This window comes from Schistocerca cancellata, chromosome 1 (assembly GCF_023864275.1).
Source record: "Schistocerca cancellata isolate TAMUIC-IGC-003103 chromosome 1, iqSchCanc2.1, whole genome shotgun sequence".
Classification (NCBI taxonomy): domain Eukaryota; kingdom Metazoa; phylum Arthropoda; class Insecta; order Orthoptera; family Acrididae; genus Schistocerca; species Schistocerca cancellata.
The window spans coordinates 1,095,119,275-1,095,132,650 of NC_064626.1; the positions used below are offsets into that span (position 1 = coordinate 1,095,119,275).

At 40.2% G+C, this 13,376-nt stretch overlaps 1 protein-coding gene across 1 annotated transcript in view; it reads right to left on the bottom strand.

The window, feature by feature from the left end:
- The window catches only part of LOC126129951 (uncharacterized), a 146,016-nt gene that overhangs the window by 87,740 nt on the left and 44,900 nt on the right, over window positions 1-13,376 (bottom strand). Inside the window, exon 6 of the mRNA XM_049915162.1 lies at window positions 3,541-3,699. Within this exon, the coding sequence (XP_049771119.1) occupies window positions 3,541-3,699 (159 nt within the window). The remainder of the gene's footprint in view (window positions 1-3,540; window positions 3,700-13,376) is intronic.

A 13,376-nucleotide genomic window follows, 5' to 3' on the forward strand; every position in this document is an offset into this window, starting at 1 on the left:
GAGGTTTGAGTCTTCGCATGGGTGTGTGTGTGTTTGTCCTTAGGATAATTTAGGTTAAGTAGTGTGTATGCTTAGGGACTGATGACCTTAGCAGTTAAGTCCCATAAGATTTCACACACATTTGAACATTTTTTTGAGATACTGTATTGTCTTCTGGGGGAATGCTAGCAACATGACAAAAATATTAACTTTGCAGAAAAAAATTATCAGAAACATATGCAGTGCAAAGCCAAGAGAATCTTGTCGGCCATTATTAAGAGCTCTTAAGATACTAAGTGTTCCCTCATTGTATCTGTATGAAGTAATTCTTTTCACAAGTAATAACCCTTAACTTTTTGTCAAATAATTTCCAGCATAGTTAAGAAACTAGAAACAAAGAAAGCTTCATTCTGCCTACACACAGGCTTAATCTTTTTTGCACAGACTCCACATTATATGGGAATGAAAGTTTACAATAAACTGAAAGACACAAATTTTAGAAAGGTCCAAACTGAGGCAGTAAAAAGGGAATTGTATAGCACCCTGGTGCAGAAATGTTGTTACTCTGTTCACAAATTTTTTAATAATCTGACCATCTGAGCAGGATAAAAACAATAATAATAAATAATATTCAGATTTTATTTTAAATATATAAAAATATTGTATTCCATTTATAATTTATCATAGTTATAAGCTGACAAGTCTCCTGTACATAAAATCAATGATGTAACTTGTACATTATGAGAGAATAAAATTCTGATTCTGATTCCTCATATCCATTTTCTACAACTGCAGACACAACTGACATTCTGGTGGTGAGGTTGAGATTGATACATTTCTTGTGATGAGGATTGGAATGAAACAACCATCAGATTGAGTCATAGATGAGATTGAGAGATAGTTGGCAGCAGTTCAGTTAATCTATGGTTTCTTAACAGGATGTGAGTACTGCACTGATAATGGAAATTTTCTTTTGAGAAAGTTGTCAGCAGAAACTAACCATAGCAATTGCTAATTTTAATCTCTTTCAGAAGGCAAAAAAAGCAATTAATTGTTATTTTCTTTTCATGCTGGAGGATCATACTTAGAAGAGAGAAACTTTTTTCTCTTTCTCTCATTTTGTGGGTCATCACATCCATAGCTACACTGCATGTTCTATTCATTAACTTTGCTGAATACCTATTAAACATTGCACTGAACAAGCAACAAGTGCTCACAACATTTGTTCAGTTTGAGAGTCATCAAATTAACAGTCTGTCTGTATGCACTACACAGCTACTTCAATTACAACAAAACCAGCAACAAGCACAGAAAGCAACAAACAAAACTGAGAATTATGGAGGTCCATTCATAAGGTTGGCAGCAAGATGAAATTTGCTGACCAGTCGCCACTACTTTCTCCATAATCAGTCATGCCAGTGCATCCCATCCCACCCTTCTGAAGTCATCAAATTAAGTCTCCCTGTGACTTCAACTACCATAGCTTTATCTTCAAATGTAAGATAATCCATATATTAAGCTATTACACAATGTAAGGATAATGACCTCAGCAGCCAAAGCTTTATCTGCAAACGTAAGATGACCCTGTATTTCCTGAATGACAAATCTGAAAAAAAGCCTCATCTTATACAGGGTAAGTACAATATATCAGACTTCCATAAATCACACACAAAGTTACTTCTGTAATTGTATATAAGTCTCCATCCTAGATAACATGCTACATGTTAAAAACTTATCAATGCTGTTTTAAGTATATGTATGTTTTAAAGTAAGTATATAAATAATACAAAGTAATACACATGCCCATGATAGAGCATGAAGCAGTAGATTGTATGGGCTGGCCAATGGTACAGCAAGAAGCAATAGATTGTAGGGGCTGAAAAGTAAGAATTATTTGGAAAAGATACTCTGCAAAGAATGTTGTATATGTTTCATGTGGATCCTTCCTTCACAAAAATGAAATTTTCAAATTTTCATGAATGATGGTGTGTACTGGACAATGTCCCTCATTTACAATAGAGAACACATTTAACCATTCAGCTGTTACTGATGACATCCATACATTCTGTAGTCATGTGTAACTGTACTGGCAATTGTGTTCAGGTTCAGAAGAAACAAAAAATGTTTACTGGGACAAATTAAAATGGAGAGGTAATATCAAGAGTGAGCAGCAAACAAGCTGACCCTTAGTAGAAGAAACGAATGGAATATTTTTAATATTTTGAAATAAGAATGGTGGTGTGTAAGTAGCCATTAGAAACATACACTTCAGACCCTATCAAATACTTACATAACACTAACTTTTCTATCAGTTTCTTGAAAGAAAAACACCTAACTACACTATACTTTTTGCTTTCCCTGAGAGCTGTGGAGGGGTGTCAGGGGGCAGGGGGCATCTCCTCCTGGGCATGAGAGTCCTTGCTGATTAAGGTACACAAGGAATGTATTACCAAATTGAAAGAAGCAGTAATAAAAAACACTGTTTAAGTAAATTGTAATGTAGTTTTCATAAGCTGCTTCCACTTATAAACACATACTTTGACTTGTTACAAATTGTTGATGGATATTTTTCATAATGGGGTCTACACAAGATTGATGATTGAATGACTAGAAGGACAAATTAGGAGACAGAATTGCTGGCCAGTACTTATCGGTGGCCAAATGTGTAGCACTAATCATACACAAACTAAAAGTAAAAGTGACAACACTTCCTAGCTTTCGGAGCTAATAGTTCTTTCCTTGGGGAGAAGAGAGGGATGGGCTGGGGAAGGTTGAAAATGAAGGACAAATCACTCACACCCAAACTTCCATACATCAGACACACAGACCATTACTAAATGTTGTATGAGTATCAACCACAACTCCAATTTAGTTCATACTGTGCGCTGTCATCCAGCAGAACAGGCATAAACATTAATTAAAAGTAACATGAGAAATATGGAGCATGGGATAAGCATAAACATTTTTTACTGTATTAAGCATGAAAGTGTTATGTAGGACTATTAATACTTCTGCACGTGTGATATTGTTTCTTTATTCCACTGTTGCAATTGTTTAGGTTTATGCTGTGAAGCTACAAATGCACTATCTGCTTTGTCACAAATAGTGTCTGTTCTGTCGCACATGTCTGACAGAACCTCACACTTTTCTACACAAATTTACCATATATGTTTGCTACTTTCAACTAACGAAGCGGAAGCAGACTGCCAAAATTACATTGCTACAAGCTCTGGAACGTCCTTTTACATGTCAGGAAAATGTTCTTCCATCCAACAGTTTTGCATGTAAACAGTTAAAACAAATTGACATCAGTGTGGTTTGAATGCGGGATCTCTGGCACAATGACCTCATGCACTACCAAGTCACTCACACCGAATCTACAAAACTATCACTCACAGAAACACCTTTCTTGTGCTCCATAGTTCTGGTGTTACTCTAAATTACCATTTATGGCAATTGTATTGGAGTTCCAGAACACCTCCCAAAGAATTCATTGAATTGCACATGAAAATGGAATGAAAGCATTTGAGAGACAGTTCATCAGAAAAAAATTGTACTCACGCCTCTGGAAATCACTCCAAGGTGGCTTCTCTGGCATGTTTGTAGCCACAAGTTTTCCTTCATCTGGGTCATTTTTAACTAAATAATCTCTACATGTGGGTACAGAATAAAGACCCTTTCCTGCATCAATAACAACTTCCATAATATTCTGGGGTAGCTCTGTAAAGTTTTTGAATCACTTCATCATCAATACTGAGATATGTATTACACTTGAGTGCTTGTAGAGAACTTACTGGACAGAATGCAAGCAACAGAATGGGACATTCATCATAAAGAACAGGCATTCAGCAGTGCATAGCACATATACAAAAAACTAAGCATGCACACACACACACACACACACACACACACACACACACAGTCCAATTAATGCATTATTGCATAACATTGGGGTAAATCCTTAGTATGAAAATAGTACTTATTCTAACATGTAAATAATATTGTATGTGGTGTTGATCTAAACATTTTGATCACAAGTGGACACACTGATGACACCCCATAGTGTATTTATTAAGTTTGTTATTTATTCATTGAAATATCACTTTACTATGTTAGATATTTCAGCTTAACACAAAAATAAAACATAATTAAAAGTAAATAAGTGTGCAGGCACTTAATTACTAAATGGCTTAAATAATTCCAAAATTACTGTTCACTATTTATTCACATATGTATCCACTGCACACATGTATTCACTGCATACCTTGCGCTCAATGCACATACTACATAACATTCTTTCAGTTGTCTCTGCATTAAATTTATTCAACAATGATTTCACCTGTCAACATGGGAAAAACTCTCTGGTCAGCAGTGCAGCAGTGCCACAGGACTGTCTTTGGAGTCAAATTTGTTCTGGACCTTCGTACGATGCACACGTGTCTTGTGTACTGCTGCCAAGCGAGAATGTGTTCTGTTATGCACTTGTGGTCTCAGACGTTTTACTTGGAGTATCCACACCTGAGTTTTCTCTACACATTCTTTGTGTGTTCCATTTTGACTGCCTAAAATTCTGGTCAGCATTCCTTCATAATGAAGAAGCTATAGCTCAGGAAGAAGAAAGGTTGAAATTTTGCACCACATATCTAAGGCATTCTGTTTTCCATTAACAGGATTTATACTCCAAAAATATATTGTGGAATGAAAGAGATGTTGTATTTTTTTAATTTTTACTGACCCTAAAATTGACCATTACTTCATGTTATTTAAGAAGTAAGTTTCAACTGCCTTGTAATGAAATTGGTTCCAGGTGCCTCATTCATTTCACTGGGCTCTTTGTTTTGCAGTTTGATTCCCTGGTAGGAAATACTGTTCTCAGTTTTTTTATTTTATTTATTTATTTACTTTTTTTTTCAAACACATACGTTAAGTCTGGCTTTCATTCTATTGAGTCTGGCTTTCATTCCATTAAGCCTGGCTTTCATTCCATTAAGCCTGGCTTTCATTCCATTAAACCTGGCTTTCATTCCGTGAACATGAATAGAGCTGTTTTTTGCTTAATGGTTTGGTAAGTGTACTCAGATGGTTCAGTAAGCATCCCCAACTGTTTAATTCTAGGCTCATACTATCTCTACCCTCTGTATACAATTTTCCAGATTTGGCTGAAAGAATTCATCCACCAATGCACTTATACCTAATTATTTTAGGTTCTCCAGTACAATTTCATGATTAACAGTACCAACAGTCCTAGATACACCTAAAAATACGTATGCTATGCAGTTGTCACCGTTTAATACATAAGGTACCACTCTTGTAAACTCTACAATGACCCATTCTATTTACTTCTTTTGGATCCTTTGGAAAAATCAAACAATGGGATTGCCAGGTAGGAATATCAACAATGTAGGACAAGACAGATTGCTACTTACCATAAAGAAGACATGTTAAGTTGCAGACAGGCACAATTAAAATAACTTATATATAGTTTTTGGTGACAGCCTTCATCAGTAAAAGAGACACATGCACTATTCATACATACAAGCAAGCACACCTCATGCACACATGACCACCCAACTGTACATGGTAATGGCTAAAAATGGTAAAAACTTTTATTATATTCTACTTTCATCATTTTAACTTAGCCTCAGGCAGTGGCATGAGCAGTTACATAAACTACTCTGTAGTACTTGTCACTGGCTACCACGCCATTATGCTGAGCTAGAGCCACCACCACCACAGTGTAGCTGAGGGAGAGACGCCAACTTTCTGCCAAAACCCTGCCAATGGGAGGACCAGTGCCATCACGTGAAGTACGCAAGACAGCTGCCAAGGTAGCTGCCACAACAGTGGATCACTCTCTTGCCTGCCAGTTTCCTTACCCTCTGGGCGTGTCCACAAATCCTTCCTACTGAGGGCGAAATGCTCTTTCCGCAACATGTGCAGTTCACTCTGTGGTCATACCCAGGTTTCATGAATATTGTACCCATCAGGAATAGTTCTTGGGAATAAAACCCATTTTGCTATGAATCCTTTCATTTCTCATTTTATGTGTAGGAAAAACACTCCAGATTCCTACCTGAGCTCCTGATACCCTCCTGACATGTACAAATTGCTGACAGAAAGTGGGATCTTTCCCACCATTTGATCTGAATTGATATTTTCCTGCCACTCCTATGTGCTGACAATCATAGCAACACCTATTGGTTTGCTACTGCGGGCCCTAAGCCGTCCCATCGTTCCCTCCCCATTCTCATCTCCCACCTTGTTTATTTTCCATCCTCTGTCAATGCATCTGCATGTCTTTCCCCACTCCTCTCCATTTTTGCTCCTTTTATTTCGTAACTCCCTGCCCCACAACCTCCTGATGCTGCACCTATTGGCATTTTAGTCCTTTCACACACCCCTGGACAGTGTTTGTCTCCCTCACCACCTGTGCACTATAATCCCTTCCATGCCCCCTCCAGAATGCTGCTTGCATGTGATGTGATACCTGCATTCTGCCCCAAGATGCTGGAGTTGGCAGTCATGTATGCATGATTTGTGCTTTCTTGTGTGTATGAATGGTGCACATCTCTCTTTTACTGATGAGGGCTTTAGCCAAAAGCTATATGTAAGTCTCTTAATAGTGCTTGGCAACAACAAAACCTGTCTTCTTCATGGTAAGTAGCATTTGATTTTGTCAAATGGGTTTCTTCCATCCTACAGCCCTGTGATGTTTCCATTTGTTATTCTTCTCTATAGCATTACTCTTCTCAGTGTACATTCTTCCTCTTACTTCCTGTGCTCATTCACCACCTTCCAAACCGTATCTACTTCCTAGCCACACTGTTTCAATGATCATCATCTGATGCCCCAGATTCTTTTCTCTGATTGTTAGAATTAAATTTATTCCTATTGATCACATTTCATCCCTCACCCTGACATACTTTAGCATTTTGTTTTCCCCACCTGCCTGTACCACACAAACGTTTGATCCTTGACCTAACCCATCCCCTTCTCTTCAATTACCACAGCACACACACTATCCTATACCTCATTGTTTCTTTTCTACATGTTTCTGTAAATTTTTAATATATTTGCACATATTTTTATGCAGTTTCAGATATTTTGGTGTATTTTTATGTATTTGTGCATATTTTTATGTATCTGTGCATGTTTCTGCATATCTTTATGTATTTGTTACACATCTTTATGCTTATTTCCACTTACGCAGCTCTTCTCACAACCATAAACATCTGTTTTGCCCACTTATGCAACATTCCCATTTCCTTTACACCATTCTTGCCACAATGGACGCTTGCCCCATCTTTCTGCACCAGTTCACAAAAGTATCCCTTTTCTGGCTAAAACCCATTCCCACATCCTATTTCTCAAACCCTGCCTAAACTGTGGGATCATACAAAAGGGCCTAATTGTAAAGATTCCTTTTTCTTGATCCCAGCCCTCCTTTCACAGTGACCTACAACTTTTGAGATTCCGCCAATCCCTGGCACTCAAAACTCGGTACTGCAAAAACACGTCTCCATGGCACAGTTCTCCCAGAACCACCTCTGCTGCCTTCATAAGATACTACTACTCTGCAATCCCTACACCATACATCACATCTCTGAAATTTAATGTCTTGCTCCCCAACATCTGGAGGAGCACCTCCATAAGTTTTCCAACCTAGTGACATCCTACTGCTGCCTTGGGGCACCACCATCCAACCCCTATGGTATCCACAGTGTTCCTCCTTTTCCACCCCTCACAGCAGCTAAATCCTGTCTAGCTGACCTTTTCACCCTGCCACATCCCCCAAAACTCCCTACCAAATCTCCACCAAATCTGGAGCCAAAACATTCCTGTAACACTGTTGTTAATCTTTCCACCAAAACCTTCAGCTCCACAGAAGTTTCATTCTACTCAAGGCATCATCTTTAGCACTACACTCAAATTTAACTATGCTGGACTTGTCATGGACCTATTCTCCTTCTCCCAGTCCTTGCAATGGAAGTACTTCTTTGCCGCCAGTCCCTCCAACCAAATCACCCTAATTCTAACATTGAACCCTCCCTCTTCTGGTTCATACCACCATCCAACCATGATCCTCCCCCCTCTCACCTAACCACCCACTGGTAACCTTCCCCAGGAATTCCTTACCTCCAGCTTAGCCTCACCATCCTTCCGTAGGTCCACCCCTCAGAAAACCAACCTTTGAGTAGAAGAAAGAACAGCCACACACAACCTCAAAACAAATCCTGACCTATTCAACCTACCTGCAGACAAAGGTTCCACCACTGTTGTTATGAGTCACAGTGACTACCTGGCAGAAGGCCTCCACCAAATATCTGACTATTCCACCTAATAACTCTGCCCTATTGATCCCACCCCAGAAGTCCAACACAACTTCCAATCCCTGCTCAAAGCCTTAGGCTCTTCCCAACACATCCCCCCTGAATCCATTTCCCTCATTACCCCTATAATACCCACACACCCACCTACACATCCTCCCCTCCTCCCCAAAATCCACAAACCAAACAATCCAGGATGCCCTATGGTGGATGATTATTGTGCCCCCACTGAAAGAATTTAGGCCCTCACTGACCAACACCTCCAACCAATTGCCCATAAATCCCTTACCTCGTGGATCCCTACTCATCATTGTTGACATCATCTGCCTATACACCAACATCCCTCATGGCCATAGTCTTGAAACTACTTCCCAACATCCACATCCTTCTGACTCTATACTCATCACTCCATTCCTCATACATCTTACTAACTTTATCCTAACACACAAATACTTCTACTTTTAAGGAAAGGAATATAAACAAATCTATGGCACAGCCATGGGCATCCACATGACACCCTCCTCATGGCCAAGACATCCTATCTTTGTTCCTTCACAACTTCAACACCTTCTCTCCCATCCACTTCATGTGGACCTTCTCAAACCAGCATGCCACCTTCCTAGATGTTGACTTCCTCCTCTCTGATGGCACCATCTGCACCACTGTCTACATCAAATCAACCTACCACCAACAATGCCTGCATTTTGACACCTTCGATCCCTTTCACTCCATAAAGTTCCTCCCATACAGCCAGGCCACCCAGAGGCAACATGTCTGCAGTAACAACAGTAACAAAAACTCTCTCACTCAGTATGCTGAGGGTCTCACCAAGGCCTTCACAGACAGCTGCCATAACCCAGACCTAGTCCAAAAACAGATCTCCCATGGCATTTCCACTCACACCCTCAATACTCCTGCCACTTCCAAGAACCAGCTACAAAGAAGTGTCCCCTTCATCATCCAGTACCACCCAGGACTGGAACGACTGAACCACATTCTTTGCCAGGAGCTTGATTACCTATCATCATGCCCTGAAATGAGGGACATCCTACTGGAGGTACTGCCCCTAAAGTGGTGTGCCATCACCCACCCAAACTTTACAACATTCTAGCCCATCCCTAGGCCAATCCCAGTCCCTTTCCACAAGTATTATATCCCTGTGGAAGACACAGTCCTGCCACAGGTTTATCCTACCCCATCAGGGGCTGGGTCACCTGTGAAGGCAGCCATGTTATTTACCAGCTCTGCTGCAAACACTGCACAGCTTTTTTTTATATTGGCGTGACTACCAACCAGCTGTCCACCAGGATGAAAAGGCACCACCAAACTGAGGCCAAGAGCAAAGTAGACTACCCTATGATACCACTTGCAGCTGTATACAATACACCCGATTTTAATGAATGCTTCACAACCTGAGCTATCTGGATCCTTCCCTCCACGACCAGCTTTTCTGAACTGTGCAGATGGAAGTTATCCTTACAATACATTCTCTGCTCCCATAATTATCCCAGCCTCAACCTATGGTAACACAGCATCCCCACACACTCCACCAAACAGTTCCCTCCCCCTCTGTCCTATCATCTCCTCCCCATTCTCATCTCCTACCCCATTTACTTGCCACTCTCTATCAATGCATCTGCCTGTCTTTCCCCTCTCCTCTCCTTTTTTGCTCTTTTTTTCCCATATCCCTACCCCACAACCTCTGATGCTGTGTCTGCTGGCATTCAACTCCTTGCACTCCACCAGACAATGTATGTCTCTCTCCCCACCAGTGCACTACTACACCTTCCTCTTCCCTGCCCAAATGATAGAAGGGACATTTAACTTTAGAGTCACTTGCCCACTGTTGGCAGATAAATATGGTACTGCAGTACCTGTATTACTCTGAACTATGACGCAATGTTTCTTTAGCCATGCATACATGCCCATAGGAATAGACACTGAAGTGACTACAGCCATCATGAAATACATGAGACATATTCACAGTTGTGAATGTGAACTATGATCAGCTGTATAATGGAATGATAACAATGAAAATTCGTACATGCATGCATGTCTGAAAGAACTTTCTGTTGTAATTCAGAATAATGCAAGCAATGCAATATTGTATTTATCCACTGACACCAGGCAATTGACTTTCAAGTTAAATGTCTCACCCGTACAGGAGTATACATAACGGATGTTCAAATACAGGTAGTAGGCACATGATTGACGACTAATGGAAGTTTGGGTCTGGCTGTTAATCATGCTCGGATAGCTAAACGGTAAGTGGGAAGTAAATGGGAAGTCCGGGTTTGAGCCCCAGTTTGGCACAAATTTTCATTGTCGTCATTCCATTATGCAGCTGATGGTAGACCGTATTTTCAACCGTAAACATTTCACATATTTCATGACAGCTGTGGTTGCTGCAACACATGTTCCTTTGGATATGCATATCTGAAGGAACTTTATATCATGATTTGGAATAACAGAATCACTTCAATACAGTATTTATCTGTGGACACTGGGCAAGTGACTTTCTTGTTAAATGTCTCTCCTGTATGGGAATATGTGTAATGGATGTACGAATATAGGTTCTAGACAATTGGTTGACAACATGTGGAAGTTTGGGTTGCACTGTGAGTCATACTCTGATAGCCAAATGGTAAGGCAACAGCTTGAGATAAGTGGGAAAGCCGGGTTCAAGTCCTGATCAGGCACAAATTTTCATGGAACTTCATTTAATTTATAAAAAAATGTGTCTACACTATCACTGATTGATTAGCATATGCAAATAATGATTAATAGTTACAAATGAAAAACTCTGTTAGTCCAATATCTGACACTGCAAAGTGTTTATCATCACTATTTAAGGTAATGTCATATCTTACTTCAAATTATGTTTCTTTTTGGCATAAATGTATGATATGCACCCTTAAAAGAAGCTCTACAACAATAACTTGCTTTTATGCATAAGGGTAATACTGTATGTTGCACTTCTGTTTCTCTATATTAGTGTTTTACAATGAATGTTCAGAAGTTCTATTCCAAGTTTATGCACTTCATTTTTTATTAACTGCATGATTTGATGAGCAATTTTCATATCTATGAGGGAGGATCAGAGAGTAATGCACAATATTTTTTTCCTCCCCTGTTATGACACATGGTTGACACCATATGGAAGTTTGAGTTGTGCCATGAGTCATACTAGAATAGCCAAATGGTAAGGCAACAGCCTGAACTGCTCCAATTCATAACAAAATTGTCAGATCTTGACGGGAGGTGCTCTGGCATTATTTCACAATGATATAGTTTGAAGTTTGCACTACAGAGGGTATTCTGTTTCCATGCACAGCTCTAGCAAGAGAAGCCTTAACTAAAATATAAACATGGCAATTCTGTTACTGTTGTCAACCTGTGTAGAGCAGTGAACTGGAGTTCAATATTTGTGGGTCAAAGGGCATAAACAAAAAATTGTTCAAATGGCTCTGAGCACTATGGGACTCAACATCTTAGGTCATAAGTCCCCTAGAACTTAGAACTACTTAAACCTAACTAACCTAAGGACATCACACACACCCATGCCCGAGGCAGGATTCGAACCTGCGACCTTAGCAGTCCCGCGGTGCCAGACTGCAGCGCCAGAACCGCTAGACCACCGCAGCCGGCCAAAGGGCATAAACCATGTGAAACTCACAAGGACATGTGTGGCATGTATGGGGATGACTGTATAGTCCATAGCAATGTCTCCAGGTGGTATGCATTCTACTTGTGAACCTTAGTGATTCACCATGCTCCGGGCAGCCAGTAATAGCTGCAAACTTGCAGAATGTTGGAGCCACTGAGGCAGCAGTTTTGAACAATCAGTCTGTGCAACTGCAAACCTTATCACAGCAGTTCAACATTTCCTATATGATATTGCTCATGGCACACTGAAATTTCATACAGTTAGTGCTTTCTGGATGCCTAAGAACCTGATAAGACAATGACAAGGACCAGAAAATGATGACAAGCTTGGATCGCTTAACACGTTACACCAAAAATGGACAAGATTTTCTGGAACAAATCATCAGTGGCAATGAGTCATAGCTGTACCACTACATACCCGAACCTAAGCAGGCTCCTATGGAGTGGAAACATGCTTGTTCTCCAGGACAAAACAAGTGACTCAATCTGCTAAGAAAGTGCTTGTGACAGTGTTCTTGGATATGTGTGGCATGTTACTGTTGGACTTTGCTGAGTGCAGGACCACTGTGAACGCTGCAGCCTACATTAAAACTTTGGTTAAGTTGTGTCATGCCCTTTGTGGTAAACATCATAACATAAATGCTGACAGCATCAAACTTCTTCATGACAATGCTTGCCCCCATGTTCCTGCTCCAATTCATAACAAAACTGCCAAATTTTGATGGGAGCTGCTCTAGCATCCTTCATACAGTTCAGACTTTGCAGTGTTGTACTTTCACCTGTTTGATCTCATGCCAAAATTCCTGGCCTGCCAAAGCTTCGTGACAGATGCAGAAGTGAAATCAGCAGTCCACAAATGGCTATACTCCAACCAAACAGACTTCTATGAACAGAGCATATTGAAACTGGTACCACAATGGGAGAAACATATTTAGAATGTTGGTGACTATGTACAAAAGTAGGTGTGGTGCCTCTGGCATGAAGAGCCATATATTTGAACTGATGTTCTTTGACATTACTTTTACTTCACTTTGTCTATGTCTCACTGCGTGCCATGTTCGACAGCTTCTCTAGTATTTGCTTTGTTCAGTGGGAAAATAAATGTTCTTTCAACTGCAAAAGTTTGTGTTATTATGGTTCTACACCACATAATTCCCACAGTGAGGACCCTGACATTGTCATGGTGGGTTAGGGAATAATTTTGTGCTTCTTTTCAACATTAATGAACTTCATGTGCTGGTCCACATTGTCCTTGGAACAATGGATCCAAAAAGGTCATTTTGTGTCAGTGCCTCACACCCTATTAACTGTGCTTGCATTTTTACTAGTGTCCCCAATGTACATTTGGTTAAAAGTGAACAATTACCTGCCCCAGCCATGCCGGCGGCCACTTAACCGTTACCG